The sequence below is a fragment of the Muscardinus avellanarius genome, assembly GCF_963383645.1.
Source record: "Muscardinus avellanarius genome assembly, chromosome: 3".
Taxonomy (NCBI): domain Eukaryota; kingdom Metazoa; phylum Chordata; class Mammalia; order Rodentia; family Gliridae; genus Muscardinus; species Muscardinus avellanarius.
The window spans coordinates 956,868-974,954 of NC_137788.1; the positions used below are offsets into that span (position 1 = coordinate 956,868).

At 50.1% G+C, this 18,087-nt stretch overlaps 1 protein-coding gene across 1 annotated transcript in view; it reads right to left on the reverse strand.

Moving 5' to 3' along the window:
• Positions 1–7,983, reverse strand: part of CFAP74 (cilia and flagella associated protein 74) — a gene marked incomplete at both ends in the record, with an annotated part of 71,365 nt that extends 63,382 nt beyond the window's left edge. Inside the window, 2 exons of the mRNA XM_080692717.1 lie at positions 6,451–6,598; positions 7,743–7,983. Of these exons, the coding sequence (XP_080548843.1) occupies positions 6,451–6,598; positions 7,743–7,983 (389 nt within the window). The remainder of the gene's footprint in view (positions 1–6,450; positions 6,599–7,742) is intronic.
• Positions 7,984–18,087: the final 10,104 nt, after the last annotated feature.

An 18,087-nucleotide genomic window follows, 5' to 3' on the forward strand; every position in this document is an offset into this window, starting at 1 on the left:
CTGAAAAAAAAAAAAAGTGCTCCGTTACGTCAGTCCCATGACAAATTCTCTTGCACAGTGTTGGCCCTACTAAGCTTCGTTTTTCTTGGCATAATTCTCTTTGATGTTTTATTTTAGCAGATCCACTTGTTCACATACTATGGTGCTCTCCCTTTTCAGATGCCATACTGTCATAACTCCTCGTCTGCTAAAGTCTCCTCGAGCACACATCACCAAGCTGTCCAGGGTAACCTCCGCCTCACGCCGCAGCCGTACTCCCACCTGCCCACTTCTGGAGGACCCGACCTCTTCCGGCCGAGGGGCCCCCTTACGACGCCCCTTGGCAGCGGGAGGTAGTTTAAGATTCGAATCTCCTTTGGGGGGGTGGTGAGTTGGCCCGGACCACCCTCCCCCCATGCCATTCTGGCATGGGGCTGTAACTATTTTCTGTATTTCTGTTTTCTGTATTTCTATCTTTTTAATAAACTTCTTTAAATCTTAAAAAAAAAAAAAAGATTAGAATCTCCACCCATTGTCACCAAAAGGCCGGGATGACAGGTTGGGTCCTTCCATGCAGGGGCGGAACCCTGGAGAAGGCGGAGGAGCCTCTGCTAGGCGATATCACAGGCAATGTCCTGAGAGGGGCGGCGTTCCTACGCATAGCCCCACCCATGAGACGTAAACCTTAGAAACAGAGGCTCGAGGTCTCCAGGACTGGTCCAGCCCCTAGCCCCAAGAGAAGACCACATTAAAATTCTTCTCACATACCCGGTCTCTCTTGGCTTTTTTTTTCTTTTTTTTTTTTTTCTGGAAGCCCTTCTACCTCAGGGCTACACTCCCAGACCTATTTTATATTTTTTAATGGAAACAGGGTCTCTTAAGCCAGCGAGGCTGGCTTCGAACCAGCGCGATCCTCCTGTTTCCGCCTCCCAAGTGTGGGGATTACAAGCATGCGCCACCACGCCCAGCTCTCTCTAGCCTTTTTACTGCGCCAAACCTAACACAATGCACCAATAAAAATTTGTCCTAGAAAAAAAAAAAAGAGCAGAGGATGGTGGTGTGTACTTGTAATCCCTACTTGGGAGGCTAAGATAGGAGGATCACAGATTCAAAAATAGCCTCTGCAATTCAGAGAGGCTCTCAGCAACCTAGGGAGATCCTGTTTCCAAATATAAGATATAAAATTGGACTTGGGGTATAGCTTGGAGTTAGAATGCCCCTGGGTTCAATTCCTAGTGTCAAAAAAAAAAAAAAAAAGGGCGAAGGGTGCAGCTTGAAAGTAGCATGTCTCTGGGTTCAATCCCTAGTACCTTAAAACAAACAAACAAAGAAACAAACAAAGCCAGGTGTGGTAGCACATGCTAGTAATCCCAATATTTGGGAGGCTGAGACAAGAGAATCACAGGTTCAAGGCCAGCCTCATCAAATTAACGAGACCCTGTTTCAAAATAAAAATAAAAATAAAAATAGGAGCTGGGTGTGGTGACATTGCTCATAATCCCAGTACTTGGGACGTTGAGATAGGAGGATCATGGGTTCGCGGCCAGCTTCAGCTACTTAGCCCTGTGCAACTTAGTGAGACCTTGTTTATTTATTTTTATTTTTTGATGGTACTGGGGTGGAACCTAGGGGCTTTTCTACCTCCGGGCTATACTCCCAGACCTATTTTATACTTTATTTGGAAACGGGGTCTCACTACGTTGCTGAGAGCCTCACTAAGTAGCTGAGGCTGGCTTTGAACCTGTGCGATCCTCCTGTCTCAGCCTCCCAAGCGTGGGGATTACAAGCCTGCGCCACCATGCCTGGCTAGTGAGACCTTGTTTAAAAATTAATAAAATATAGGGCTGGGGGTATAGCTCAGAAGTAGAATGCCTCTGTGTCCCACCCTTAGTACTACAATAAATAAATAAATAAATAAATAAATAAATAAATAAAAAATAGGGCTGGGGTTCTGGCTCAGACATAGAATGCTCCTGGGTTCAATCTCCAGTAACACATATACACACACACTCATGCACGCGTGATACTAAGGATGGAATCCAGGGGCCTTCTACCTCCAGGTTATATCCCTGAGTTATTTTATATTTTATTTGGAAACAGGATCTCACTATGTAGCTGAGGCTGGCTTTGAACCTGTGGGATCCTCCTGTGTCAGCCTCCCAATTACTAGGATTACAAGCGCACGCCACAAGCGCACACCACCATGTCCAGCTTGAAATGAACTTTTTTTTTTTTTTTTGTGGTACTGGGGTTCCTGGAAGCCCTTCTACCTCCGGGATACACTCCCAGACCTATTTTTTAACTTTTTTATGTGGAACAGGGTCTCTTAAGCCAGCGAGGCTGGCTCCGAACCAGCACGATCCTCCTGTCTCCACCTCCCAAGAGCGGGGATTACAAGCGTGCGCCACCATGCCCGGCTGAAATGAACTTTTTAAAAATGAATAAGAGAGCCAGGCGTGGTGGCGCATGCTTGTAATCCCAGCATTTGGGAGGCTGAGACCTGGAGGATCGTGGTTCAGCCTCAGCTACTTAGTGGGGCCCTCTGCAACTCAGACCCTGTTTCAAAATAAAGAATAAAAAGTGGGGCAGGGGGTGTAGCTCGGAGGTCACATGCCCCCTGGGTTCCATCCCCAAACCCGCAAAAAAAAAAAAAAAAAAAAAAAATGAATAAGAGGGTGTATATGAAAGACCCCTCCAGCAGATCCAGAATTCCCTCTTCTGGGCATTCCCCAATAGGTCTGAAGTTAGTTTGTCCAGAGACGCCAGCCCACGGCCACTGCAATTCTACTCACCAGAGCCAAGTTACAGAGCCTGCCCAAGCCCCCATCAGTGGACGAACGGAGAAAGAAAGTGTGGCTTATATACACAACAGAATACTACCCAGCCTTAGAAAAAAGGAAATTCCATCATTTGTGAGGACATGGATGGAATCGGAGGACATGTCACCAGGTGAAATGAGCCAGACACAGAAAGACAAGTGCCCCGAGTCTTACTCATTCGTGGAATCCAAAACAACTGAGCTCTCAGGAGCAGGAAGCAGAATGGAGGCCGCAGAGGCTGGGATGGGGGGGGGGCAGATGGGGGTCCAAGGTTACAAAATATCAGTTAGAAGGGAGGCATTTTTTAGTTCTAGTGCAGAGCATGTGAACAGAATTCATATTGAATATTTCAGAATTACTGCGAGTATACAAAAAGAGCTAAGTATTTGAGGTGATGGGTATGTTAACTGCTTGACTTAACTTTTCCACATGGTATTCATAAATAATAACATCACTTTGTGCCCCATAAACTTATGCAATTATAAATTATTGATTTGCAATTTAAAAAGTCTTAAACATCCAGCTTAATCATGAACATTAAAAGCATCCCTTAGTGGATCTACAGAAAATGGCGACTGTGGGACGCGGCACATCTCAGTAGCTGTAACAAGCAAAAATCAACTACAGAGAAGGCAGCTCCTTGACAAGAAAAACAAGGCAGAGAAGATCCAAACCAGCAAAGACACAAAAAAGGGAACCATGGTGGAATAAAGCCCTCGTCAGAACACAATCGACAGCAGAGCCCGGGCCGGCCCCGTAGCCTCAGGAATCCTGGCAAGAAAACCAAGAAGCCAAGTAGGCAGCGCAGAATGCCAACATCCTAAGCCACCAGCACCATGCTTCAGGGACGGAGAAAAGGATCCAAAGCCCATGTGCTCCCCAGAAGCCGCACCTGCAGTGGCGCTGTGCCCTCCGGGCCCACACAGGACAGTACGGTGACCGCGCCTGGCGGACACCACCCAGGGTGGTGTGGGGACCTCGCGGCCCACCGAGGTGCTGGGTCAGAACCTACACACACAGGGAGGCAGAGTGCCCGGGGCAGTGCTGCTCGGGGCATGGGGTCCTCTGAGATCACACTGGACCCTCTGTGGTGGGGTGGGTGGGGTGGGAGGTGCGGGTCAGGGCCGGGAGGCCAGAGCCCTGCCTTACGCAGAACTCACTGACACCCGCCACCCTGACGCCAGAGAGAGGGGCACAAACACTCCTAAAGTGGGTCCAAAACCTGACAATAGGTTACAGAGAAAATGAGAGATACTGTAACAGGCTCCAGGATCTACTACAGCAAACACACAGTATGTGGCCATACTGTTTCTCTTTTCTTTCTCACTGTTGCTAGTTTTTGTTTGTTTGTTTGTCTCTGATTTACTCTTATGCTGTTAGCTTTTTGCTTGCTTTGCTATTATATGCACCTTTCTTCGCTCTCTCCCCATTTCTTTCACACGCTTCCTCCTCTATCCTATCTACTCTCAAGACTTTTTTTCCCTTTCTGTATCTCCTTGTTTTATACTCAAGCTACTTCATATCTCCACACCAAAATAATCTGTACTAACTACAAGAATCCTACTATACCACTAGCCCTCATCTCAACCAGACACTACCTTATTATACTTAAATTCTTACTCAACTTAATCATAGCCCTTACTTTCCAAAGGGGTTGAAATCAGAGACCTGCAGTCGCATATGCATACCCATGTTCATAGCAGCACAATTCACAATAGCAAAAATATGGAACCAACCTACGTCTCCATCAGTGGATGAATGGGCTGCAGAATTATGGGAAATACATGCAATGGAATTCTACTCAGCTATAAAGAAGGACCCTGGACACTCAGTTTGGGGAGGGAGGGGAAGCGGGGCAGGGGCACCGAGTACTATGTGAATATCTGCCATTGTCAAATGATCCACGTTATGATGTGAGACTGTAGTGCACCAATAAAAATAAATCAATTTAAAAAATAAAAGCATCCCTTTAAGGACTGAGAAGAGGGGTTGGGGCGGGGCTGGGTGATAGAATGCTGGCCTGGGGCCGCCCCTGGGTTAACGCGAGACATTCACTAGGTCACCAACCAGAGCAACCAAACATGAGCAGTAAAAGGCCTGGAAGTGAAGGGGGAAAGGACATTATTGGATTTTAATATTTTTACTTTTATTTCTTATTTATATGTGGAACATACTGAAAATGGTATACATTCAGACTGTGCTTGGTGAAGGGCATTATTTTTAGATAATATGATCATACATGTGGAAAATCCAAATGAATATTAACTATAACTTTACTGAGAAAGCTTACTAATGCTACTAGGTACTAAAACTTTAGTAATAAAAGCCAAATATGTTCCTGTTTATCAGAACAAGTCATGGGAAAGCAGGATCTGAAAAAGTTACCATTTATAATCACATCAAAAAAACAGGACTTTAAGAATAAATATAACAAAAGACGAGCCAGACGAGCCGGAGGAGCCCCGCGGCGGCACGGAGCAGGCCTGCAAAGGGGTAAGTGGAACAAATGACCCAGTTTCTGCAACAATCAGCCCGAGGGGAGCGCGTACAGGCGAGGCGGCCGCTCGGTGCGGACGCACAGGGCCTCCGGGACCAGCGGCCACGGCCAGGCGGCTGGAGCTTGGTCCCAACTCAAGCAAACAGCTGTAAGTGACATTCTCTGAGATAACCCTGAAAACCAGCACAAAGTGGAAACAACAATTTGTATTAAGAAGTGACTGTTGATTTTGTTGGCGTCCATGGTTTTTTATGGGGATGTTAATAGTGAGCCTTTGTCTGTGAGCGGTGTGCACTGAAGCGTGCACATGAGAAGGGGTGACGCCTTGGGTCTTCTTTACGGAGCCTTAGCCCACACTGGAACAGAAATGACGGCTGGTACCTGCCGAAGCGGGTGGCAGGCGGGGTCTATTATATTCTGTGTGGGGGTACCGCAGATTGAACCTAGGGGCATTCTACCTTCCAGCTTCACCCTCCTCCGCCCGATTTTTATTTTTTTGCTTTGAATCGGGGTCTCCCTAGGTTGCTGAGTGTGTCACTACTTGCTGAGGCTGTCTTTGAACCTGCGATCCTCCTGTCCCAACCTCCCAAGTACTAGGATTACAGGCGTGGGCCACCATATCCAGCTTCTGCTATGTTCTTCTTCTTACTCTTGCTAAAAACAACCCCAGATGTAGTGGCACAGCCTGCAATCCCAGTGCTTGGGAGACTGAGGGAAGAAGACCATAGGTGTGAGACTAGCCTCAGAAATCAAGCCGGCCGTGGTGGGCACGCTTGTAATCCCTGCGCTTGGGAGGCGGAGACGGGAGGACCGCACAGGTTCGAAGCCAGCCTCAGCTGGCTTGAGAGAGAGACCTGTTTCCAAATAAAATATAAAATAGGTCTGAGAGTGTAGCCTGGAGGTAGAAGAGTTCCATTCCCAGTACCAACAAAACAAAACACAAAGCCCTTCTCTTCAGCGGGGGTGTGGGGGTGCACACTTGGAATCCCAGTACTTGGGAGGCCGAGACAGGAGGACCTCAGGTTCGCTGCCAGCCTCAGCAACTTAGGGAGGCTCTCTGCAGCGTAGCGAAACCCTTATTCAGTAGCCTGGAGATAGAATGCCCCCGGGTTCCATTCCCAGTACTGTAAAAACAAAAACAAAACATAAACAAACTTCTCAGACGACTCCCTCAGGGGAGCTGGCGAAAGGCTCTGGTGGCAGCCAGGGCCGGTAAGGGCCATCCGCGAGCCCACCCACACACAGCCCAACAGCATCTGCTCGCGCCGCAGGACTAACAGGGCCTCCTCTGGATGCTCACAATCTACGGCAGTAAAGCAAGGAAAGTTGCTCCCTGCGGTCTGCAAAGAAGGCGACGCCCACCCCGGCCACAGTGAGCGGCCTGGGTAAAGAGCCGATGCCAGGGGGCGCCCGCGAGGGCGAGACCGCTGGGCCGTGGAGGGGGCCGAGCCAGCCGAGTTAAAAATTACACACCTCTCTTTTTCCTGTGGCGTCTACAACAAACTACCACGCCCTCGGTGGCTCAGACAGCACAGACCTACCATCTTACGGTTCTGCAGGTCAGGTAACCGAGGAGTCTCACTGCGTTCAGATCCACACTGCAGCCCGGAGTCGCAGCTGCTATGCCTCCCCCAGCGACCCTCGCTGGGTTTTCCTGTATGGGTTCCCCCCAAACCGCAGGTACTAAGGCCATCAAAGTCCTGTGTGGAGCGGTACAGCTGAACCCTGCCTCCAGAGATGCGCCTGTCTCTTTGATAATATGTTTTTTTTTTTTTTTTTTTGGTAATGAGGATGGAACCCAGGAGCATTCTACCTCTGACCTACACACTCAGGAGTCCCTATTTATTTATTTATTTATTAATTATTTTACTTTTTGCGGTACTAGGAATTGAACCCAGGGGCATCCAACCTCTGAGCTATACTCCCAACCCTATTTTTATTCTTTTATATTTTTATTTATTTATTTTGTGGTATTAGGGGTGGAACGCAGGGGCTTTTCTACCTCCGGGCTATACTTCCAGACATATTTTATATTCTATTTGGAAACAGGGTCTCACTAAGTTGCTGAGAATCTAAGTAGCTACGGCTGGCTTCAAACCTGTGCGGTCCTCCTGTCTCAGGCGTGCGCCACCATGCCCGGCTCTCTGAGGCCGACTTTAAACCCATGATCCTCCCGTCTCAGCCTCACAAGTACTGGGATCACAAGCGTGCACCACCACGTCCAGACAAATTTCTCTTTTTTATAAGTATACAGAAAGATTAGTCTCAGAATAGTCTCAACTTTCCTTATAACCAACAACCTATTTCCAAATAAGACTGGTTCTCACACACCGGCTTAGGACTTCTGTGGACTTTTAGGGGATGCAGTTCTGCTCCTAACACACATAAATACCAGGCTTGACCTACGGGGAACCAAGGCAGGCGGGCACTGCCAAGGCGGGACCCACCTCTCCGGCGGTTGTGTGTGGGGGGCTGTTCCTGGGGCAGCCCGGCAGCGGCGGCCCTCGCGGTGGGCCCTCGCCACTGGTCCTCCGTGGCCCTTGGCTGCGGCGGCGGCGGCGGCGGCGGCGGCTTCCTGGCAACGCGGCGGCTGCCTAGCAACGGAAGCTCACGCATGCGCCGCGGCCACACCTCCCCGCGCAGGCGCAGAGGCCGGCGCCCCCTCCGGACCTGCTCCCGCGCCTCCATCCTCGTGAGCTGCGGATCCTCGGCGCCTCTGCCTGTCCCCGAGCCCTGGGAGGCCGGTCCTGACGGCCCGGGCGAGCGAGCTCGGGATGAAAGGGGCGGCCCCCGGTGTGCAGCCAGGCCTGGGACGACCTTTCTGCCCTGGGGGTGTCGTTCTATCCCAGGAGATCTCCAGGAAGCCCTGCAGAAGCACTCCAGTAATTCCAGTACTTGGGAGGCTGAGACAGGAGAATTGTAGGTTCGAGCCCAGCCTCAGCAGCGTAGCGAGGTTCTCACAACTTGGTAAGGTCTTTTTACAAACTAAAAATAAAAACGGGGGTGTAGCTCGGAGGTGATGGCCCTGGGTTCCATCCCCAGTAACACACACACACACACACACACACACACACACACACACGTCCCACTCTGCAAAATGAATTTAAAAAGGTGAATTTCTACTTTCAGCTGAGAAGGAGTAACGGACAGGTTTACTTCCTTCTGAGACAGCTAAAAAACTAAACAAAGCCTATGGGGACCGAGTTCTCAAGTTATTGGACATCAGGGGACCAAGAACAATGGCCCAGGAAGGAATAGGGTGCCAGTGCCCCCAGATGACCCCAGCTTCCTGCCTGGGGACGTGTCCAGGCCAGGCTAGAAACGGGGAGCAGGTAGAACGGACTGGATACGATGGATTATGTCAGCACGATTAAAAGCTTTGGCTCTTCAGAAAACGCAGTCAGAGCTGAGCCTGGTGGCACAAACCTGTATCCCAGCACCTGGGAGGCTGAGACAGGAGGAACACAGGCTCGTGGGCAGCCTCAGCAACTTGGTGGGACCCTGTTTCTTTTTATTATTATTATTATTATTTTTTCGGTGGTACTGGGGTGGAACCCAGGGGCTTTCTACCTCGGGGCTATCCTCCCAGACTTATTTTATATTTTCTTTGGAAACAGGGTCTCACTAAGTTGCTGAGAGCCTCACTAAGTAGCTGAGGCTGGCTTTGAACCTGTGCGATCCTCCTGTCTCAGCCTCCCAAGTGCGGGGATTACAAGGGTGCGCCACCACGCTCGGCCCATTTCAAAAATAAAAAATATAATAGGGTTGAGGTAGAACGCTCTTAGGTTCCATCCCCAGTGTACCCCGGGGGGGGGAGTGCTGTTAGGAAAATGAATAGGCCAATCCCTGACAGGTGAAAATATTTTAAAAAACACATAGCTAACAAAAGACTTGTATCTAGCCGGGCGTGGTGGTGCACACTTGTAATCCCCGCGCTTGGGAGGCTGAGACAGGAGGATCGCACAGGTTTGAACCAGCCCCAGCTACTTAGTGAGGCTCTCAGCAACTTAGTGAGACCCTGTTTCCAAATAGAGCATAAAATAAATCTGGGAGAGGCCGGGCATAGTGGCGCACGCTTGTAATCCCTGTGCTTGGGAGGCAGAGACAGGAGGATCGCGCAGGTTCGAAGCCAGCCGTGCGCGCTGGCTTAGGAGACCCTGTTTCCAAATAAAAATGTAAAAATAGGTCTGGGGGTGTAGCCCGGAGGTAGAAGGGCTTCCAGGAACCCCAGTACCACCACACACGCAAAAAAGAATTAAAAAATGGGGCAGGGGGTGTACTTGGAGGTCGAATGCCTTTGGGTTCCATCCCCAGACCAAAAAAAAAAAAAAAAAGGAAAAGAAAAAGATAATAGGGCTGAGAGTATAGCTCAGAGGTAAAATGCCCCTGGGTTTATTCTCCCATACTGCAAAAATAAATAAATAATAAATAAATAAATAAAACAAAATCCTGACACACACAGCAATGCACTTTTGGTCACTAGCCTGGTGGTTCAGGGTCTTTAAATCACATTCAGGCTGGGCGTGGTGGCGCACGCTTGTAATCCCCGCGCTTGGGAGGCTGAGACAGGAGGATCGCGCAGGTTCGAAGCCAGCCTCAGCTACTTAGTGAGGCTCTCAGCAACTTAGTGAGACCCTGTTTCCAAATAAAATATAAAATAGGTCTGGGGTAGCCCCTGGGTTTCATCTCCAGTACCACAAAAAATAAAAAATAAATAAACCACATTCATTACTGGCTGGCAGGCAGGTCTCGGCTCTGCAGGCAGGCTCCATCTGAAGGTTCAGGAGCTCGAGTTTCACCAGGCAGGATCCGCTTTTGAGCTCATCGGGATGGATGGTGGGGGGGGGGTAGCTCCCGGCTGCCCGGGGGCTGCGCTGCGCTGGGGTCCTTGCCCAGCTCTGCACCGGCTCACAGCCAGCGGGCCTGGGCAGAGGAGCGAGACCGCGCCTGCGCACTGACCCCGACTGAGGGTCACTCCCGGCCGGCCATCCGAGCCACCGGGTCCAGACCGCGTGCCAGGGAAGCGGGCGCACAGGCAGGAGGCAGGGCTCTGGCAGCTCTCTGGAGTCCATTCAGGTGCTATTTCAGAGAAGCAGAACAGAGCGGCAGAAGGCAGCGCCAGAGGTCACTCAGCAGGGGCTGGAAGACCAGGCGGACTGCCAAGGGCAGGAGGGACATGTTGTTTAATTTTTTTTTTTTTTTTTTGCAGTGCTGGGGATGGAACCCAATACCTTTGAGCAAGCTAGGCTAGTGCTCTCTACCACTAAGCTACACCCTCAGCCCAAAGATTTTATTTTATTTTATTTTTTGTGGTACTGGGGTTGGAACCCAGGGGCATTTTACTTAGAAGCTGCACCCCCAGCCCTAGTTTTTATTATTTATTTTGAAACAGGGTCTCACTGGGTTGAAAAGGGCCTCACTAAGTAGCTGAGGCTGTCCATGAACCACAATCCTCCTGTCTCAGCCTCCCAAATGCTGGGATTACAAGCTTGTGCCACCATGCCTGGCTTCCGAAGCTTTTATTTTAATTAATTAATTAATTAATTAGTTAATTGTGCAGTACTGGGGATTGAGCCCAGGGGCATTCTACCACCAAGCTACATCCTCAGCCCTATTTTTTTTACTCTTTTATTTTGAAACAGGGTCTCACTAAGCTTCAGAGTGTCTCACTAAGTAGCTGAGGCTGTCCACAAACCTGCAATCATTGTGTCTCAGCCTCCAAAATAATGGTTTATTTATTTATTTATTATATTGGAGATTGAACTGAGGGGCATTCTACCACTGAGCTACACTCCCAGCCCTTTTTATTATTGATTGATTGATTGATTGTGGTACTGGAGATTGAAGCTGGGGGCATTCTACCTCCAAGCTACACCCTTAGCCCTATTTTATTTTTATTTTGAAACAGGGTCTTGCTGGGTTGATGATAATCTCACTATTTGCTGAGGCTGTTCTCGAACCTGCAATCCTCCTGTCTCAGCCTCCTGTATATTGGGATTACAAGCAAGTGCCATCATGCCTGACTTTTCTTTTCTTTTCTTTTCTTTTCTTTTCTTTTCTTTTCTTTTTTGTTTTTGGTGGTACTGGGGATGGAACCCAGAGGCTTTCTACCTCCGGGCTATACTCCCAGACCTTTTTTATATTTTTTTGGAAACAGGGTCTCACTAAGTTGCTGAGAGCCTCACTAAGTAGCTGAGGCTGGCTTCAAACCCGCGCGATCCTCCTGTCTCAGCCTCCCAAGTGCGGGGATTACAAGCGTGCGCCACCACGCCCGGCCTGACTTTTATTTTGAAGCAAAGTATTGCTAAATTGCTGAGGCTGGCTTTAAACCTGAAATTCTCCCTTCTTGGCCTCCCAAGTACTAGGGTCATAGGTGCATACCACCAGAACCAGCCAAAAAAATGTAAGTAACTAAAAATGTTGCTAATTAATATTGAAGTTGTGTGATGGGTATATGGCAGTTAAACATTATATTCTTTTTTTTTTTTTTTTTGGTGGTGTTGGCGATGGTACCGCGGTACTAAGGTTTGACCCAGGGTCTCATGTGTATTGAGCAAACACTTTACCACTGATCTACATCCCCCAGTATGTTTATTTTTATTTTGAAACAGGTCTTGCTAGTTGCTCAGACTGGCCTTGAACCTGTGATCCTCCTACCTCCAGGTAGCTGGAGTTACAGGTGTGTGCCACTTCACTCAACAGAAGGGAATATTTTAAGGTGATGGAAGCCTACAACATCAAGATTATGGTAGTGCTTTTATAATCCTATGCACGTCTCAGAACCTGCCAAATTGTAGACTTAAAAATTAGTGATAGTCGGGCGTGGTGGCGCACGCTTGTAATCCCAGCATTCGGGAGGCTGAGACCGGAGGATCGCGGTTCTCAGACAGCCTCAGCTACTTAGTGAGGCCCTCCACAACTAACTGAGACCCGGTTTCAAAATAATGAATAAAAAATAGGGTAGGGGGCGTAGCTCAGAGGTTGAATGCCCCTGGGTTCCATCCCCAGACCTGGAAAAAAAATAGTGATTTTAGCCGGGCATGGTAAGTACACTTGTAATCTTAGTACTTGGGAGGCTGAGACAGGAGGATTGCAGTTCACGGGCAGCCTCAGCTACTTAGTGAGGCCCCCACAGCTTTGTGAGATCCTGTTTCAAACTAAAAAATAAAATAGTGCAGGGAGTGTAGCTTGGAGATAGAATGTTCCTGGGTTCAATCCCCAGGATCACAAACACACCCATGCCTAAAACCCAGACCATGAGCTAATGGGCTTTGTCTGACTTGATTCTGCCCGCCCTCATCTGCCAGCACTCCCCGGCTGCTCAACCCAGGCCCACACTAGCTTGGCTCTGCTTCCATTTGGGCTTGCCAGGAGGCTCCTGCCGCAGGGCCTTTGCACCATCTGTGTTTCCTCTTGGACTCTGCCTGGGTTCTTGCCCAAGTCCTCCCCACAGTGCACATTATTTTGTGAAATACCTCTCTCTTTCTCTCTTCTGTTTAGTGATCCATTGTCCATCTTCTTGGGGGCAGAGATCTTTTATTTCTCTCTCTCTTTTTTTTTTTTTTTTTTTTTTTTTGCGTGTGTGTGGTACTGGGGGTGGAACCTAGGGGCATTCTACGTCCAAGCGACACTCCCAGCCCTCTTTTTTATTCTTTATTTTGAAACAGGGTCTCTCTCACTGAGTTGCAAAGGGCCTCACTAAGTAGCTGAGGCTGGCCTTGAACCTTTGATCCTCCTGTCTCAGCCTCCCGAATGCTGGGATTACAAGTGTGTGCCCCCACGCCCAGCCACGATCTTTTATCTCTTATTCACATCCAACATGGAGACCACTTCCTGTCACATAGAGGGTTACTAATCTGCCAGTATTTGTTATATGCGCCGATCGTGTATGGCACTTTCTTCAGGAAGGTTAATGATATATTTCAGTCTCAAGCATGTAGAAGCTGGCAGCAGCCCTGCTGTTAGTTCCCAAACACATGCATGAAGGCTCAGCGGCCCGGACTGGGGTGTGGGGGGCGGAGGGAGGCCGGCTGCCTTCCTTGCAGGCGCCGCCGTGCGTGTATGGTGCGCACCCAGGTCCACCCCGTGGCGAGGCGAGCCCGGTGTCTGACCCTGACCCTCAGTGGCGGGTCAGTCCCGCTGGTTCATGTCTGTCGCGGGAATCATCCTCACGTGATTGACAGCCCTTTGTTAGAAATGATATTGTGTTGAACGTTTTCTATCACACAAAAGAATTCAAAATGCCAAAAACATAAAATGCAAGAATGGAATTCCAGCGTCTCCACCTTAAACAGGAGTAACTGTGTTGGACATCTATCTGGCCCAAGCGGAGGGAAAACAGTCTCCGTGCCCAAATCCGGTTGTCCCTTGGTTCCCAGGCCCTGGGTGACTGCAAACAGGAACAAGGCGGCCCGTTTGCCAAGCGGGCTGCATCCTCTGCGTGAGTCGATGGCGGGTCTCGGGCTGCTCCCGGTGTTTTGCTCCTGATCCTGCCTGCCAAGTTTCCTCTGCTTATCCAGATGAATGGATTCCATCCGAAAATCACAGGACTAATAATTACACTCCCGGCTCAATAAAACCCTTCTCTGTGTCGCTGCCGTTTTCTCCGTGCAGTACGCTTTCCCAGGAAAATCACAAAGCAACCTCGCACATGCAGCAGGCAGGGATTTTAAATTTAGCGAAGGCAGCTTCCTCTCCCAGGCCCGCGTGACTCCCCTCCGCCTCCCGGGGCCCAGCCTGCTGCCGCAGAGTGCGCCATGGACTCCGGCCAGCTCTCCACCCAAGCCTCGCTCCTGGTGCCGTCCTGTGCTGTGGACGTCGGCAGAGCAGCTACCCGAGAGGAACAGGCACAGGAGGGTGCGCTGGCTACCTGAAGAACCGGGCTGCCCCCGTCAACCGTGCCGTCAGGGCCTGCGACTCCTGGGGCACGGAGGCAGGGTGCTACACCTGCAGGGCCGAGGGCATGCTTCCTGCCCGGTGCCATCTGGGAGAGCATACGGCCTCCCTGCCTCTGTTGCAGGAGCCAGAGCTTCACGCGAGCCGCAGCCAGGCCGCGGGAGCGGCGAGAGATGTGCGGGCCCGAGGCCTGGGCGTGACGAAGGCCCTGCAGAAGCTGGCCACCACTGCTCCGCGACGCCGAGCTGACGAGGGATCGCCGAGTCTGCGAGGGGCGCGCGCCTCTGAGACAGAGAGGCCCGATCTCAGTTTCTCCAGAGTTGCTCGTGGAAGGTGGGGTTCTCCCACGGCACAGTCACGGACTGGAGTGAGCACGGGAAGGATTGGCAGTGTCGGCCAAGAGGGAGGCGGCCATGCACCTGCGAGTAAACTGTTGTTTTTGATGAAAACAGCCGAGATTCCTCTTTTTTTTTTTTTTTAATGGTACTAGGGATATAACCCAGAGCCATTCTACCTCCGAGCTACACCCCAGCCTTATTTTCTTTTGAAATAAGGTCTTGCTAATTTTCTGAGGGTGGCCTTGAACCTGTAATCCTCCTGCCTCCCAGGTACCGGGGTTAGAGGGGTGCATCGCCACATCCAGCTCTGAGACTCTTTATTATTTATTTATTGTGGTCTGGGGACAGAACCCAGGAGCATTCGACCTCCGTCTACACCCCCTGCCCTATTTTTTATTCTTTATTTTGAAACTGGGTCTCACTAAGTTGCAGAGGGCCTCACTAAGTAGCTGAGGCTGTCTGAGAACTGCAATCCTCCAGTCTTAGCCTCCCAATGCTGGGATTACAAGCGTGCCCACCACACCTGGCTTTCTGAGACTCTTTTTAACAGGCTTTGGCCCTGTGGGCTTCTTCCACCCCCTCGTTTTGTACATGGAGAGAACAAAGCCCCCGAGCTCCAGTGGAGCAAACCTGTGATCTCAGCCACTTCAGAGGTGGAGACAAGAGGATCACAGGCTTCTGAGGCCAGCCTTGTCCACTTAGTGAGACCCTGCCTCAAACTAAAACATTTAAGAAAGGGCTGGGGTATAGCTGGAACATAGAGTTCCTCTGGGTTCAGTCCCCAGCACCAAAAATGCCCAAGTTCAACTCCCAGTACCAAAGGGAAAAAAGAGCTGAGAATGTAGCTCAGTGATAGAACACCTCTGGGCTCAACACCCATACCATGAGAAAGACAGAGGGAGAGAGAAAGAGCGCACGCACGCATGCACGCACACACGCGCACGCACACACACACAGAGGAGAAAAACACACCTCTGAGGTCACACAGCTGGTTGGAGCAGCTGGGAGGAGCACCCAGACCTCTAGGGCAGGGAACATTTCCTGAGCTTTCAAAGGGAGGGAGCGGTGGGCTCTTTGGTCCGAAGGGCGTGGAATTCCTGCCGTGGGGCTTGCCCCCGCCCCCGGCAGCCCACGTAGGACCAAGGCTTTGGTCCTGGCACTTGGGTGAGCCTGTTTCTGGCTGGCCTTCCAGTACTAGGGCAGCTGTAGCTCCCCTGGGTAGAGCTAGAGACGAGGCTGGGGAGGTCTGGTTACGCATGGCTGTGGGATGGGACCGGAGCTCAGAAATAGAGGCAAACTAATTCCTAAAAAATCTTGAAGAGGAAGGAATATGAAAATTCCCACTCTTTACTCTAGATTGAAACGCCAATTAGGGACGGTGCAGAACCAGGATGGAATGTGCCGACTGTGGGAAATCAAGCGTTTCCTTCAAGTTGGGTAAATATCATGGGCACTGGGTCTGTGTGGGACGTGTGTGTGTGTGTGTGTGTGTGTGTGTGTGTGTGTGTGTGTGTGATACTGGGAAGTGAACCCAGTGTCGTTCTACCTCTGAGCTACACCCCTAGTCCTTTTTTATCTTTGTTTTGAAACAGGGTCCTACGTAGGTTGCTAAATTGCTGAGGCTAGTCTTGAACCTGTGACCCTCCTGTCTCAGCCTCTCAAGTACTGTAATGACAAGTGAACACCATCACACCCACCCAACTTTTTTTTTTTAATCTTAAAACAAACATGGTCTTTCTAAGTTGTTGAGGGCCACCTTAAGTTCCTGAGTCTGCTTTCAAATCTGTGACCCTCTTGTCTCAGCCTCCCAGTACTAGGATTACAGGTGTGCACCAAAACACCTGTCTGAGCCAGGCGTGGTGGCACACGCTTGTAATCTCAGTACTTGGGAGGCTGAGACGGGAGGATCCGGGTTCACGGACAGCCTCAGCTACTTAGTGAGGACCTTTGCAACTCAGTGAGACCCTGTTTCAAAATAAAGAGTAAATTAAAAAAAAAAAAAACCTGTCTGTGATTTTTTTTTTAACCTGCTCCTCCACATGGCTTTGGAACACATTTGCCTCCAGGACCCAAGGAAGAAGAATCAAGTTGATAAGTTGACATCCCTGGACATCTAGATCGATGGCTGAGATGTCTGTGCAGCCTGGTCTGAGTGGTGCAGAAATGGTCCAGCTCCAGTGAAAGTTCAGTGTCATTTCACTGCCCCAGATAACGGAGGTGAATAAAATAGCCATGGAGTCTGGTTCGCCCTGAAAGAACTGGGTCAGGTGAGTGGAGGTCTGTATCATCTCTCGGAGGCCATCGGCCCTAAGATCTCTGCACGCCCAACTCGCTGCGTGGTACCAAAGCACGGTGTAAGGAGATGCGGACCAAAGCAGTTGTGCTGGCTTCGGAGTCTTCCTGACTAATTAAGCACCTCTTGGCGCCGGGGGCTGCTAGGTGGAGGGCACTGTGAGGGGAAGCCCTGTTGTAGTGGGGGATAATAAAAACAACATGGCCGGCGCCACAGCTCCTGCTGATGCAAGGCTGGGCTCAGATCTGTTTCATGCATTAGCTCCTTGCGTTGCCCCTTGAGGACTCAGGAGCCTCGCAGGGAGGCGAGTGCTTCCAGGTGGGGCAGGCGTGCCGGAGGGGCCGAGGCTGAGTCCGGCCCCGTCTTGGAGACTGGTTATTGCGTTTGGGAATCGAGCTGGGAGCCTACTTTTGCCTTCCTCCATCTTGGGGATGGGCTGCAGGTCCGCAGCAACAGCCCTTCCTACGTCCCTCCAGCCCTGGCCTCTGCCTGGGGCCAGTCATCAGAGGGGACTTGGCTCACTCAGCGATCAGGTTTGCTCTTTTTAAATGTGTTCACAGCTAAGATTATACCTGTAGTCCTAGAACTTGGGAGGCTGAGACAGGAGGGTCACAGGTTTGAGGACAGCCTCAGCAAGTAGTGAGACTCTCATTAGCCTAGCAAGACCAATAAAATTGGGCTGGGGGGCTGGGTGTGGTGGCGAAAGCTTGTAAACCCCGTGCTTGGGACGCAGACAGGAGGATCGCGCAGGTTTGAAGCCAGCCTCGCTGGCTTAGGAGACCCTGTTTCCAAATAAAAGTGTAAAATAGGTCTGGGAGTGTAGCCCGGAGGTAGAAGGGTTTCCAGGAACCCCAGTACCACCAAAAAAAAAAAAAAAAATTGGGCTGGGGGTGAAGCTCAAAGGTAGAATACCCGTTTTCATTTCTAGAAAGACACACACACACACACACACACACACACACACATACACACACGTGCACACACACACAACACTTTTGCAAGAAGTTTATCTTATACTGTGGACTGATGGATTCCTAGAAGAAATGAAAAGAGATGGAAGGATGATTAATATTTGCAGTTAGAGCATTACAGGAAATTGTGCAAAATTTTACTTTCTAAAGAATTAAAATAAGCCGGGCATGGTGGCACCTGACTGTAATCCCAATACTTGGGAGACTGAGACAGGAAGATCAGAGGCTCAAAGCCAACCTCAGCAACTCCGTGAGTCTCTGTTTCCAAAGAGAAAATATAAAATAGGTCTGGAAG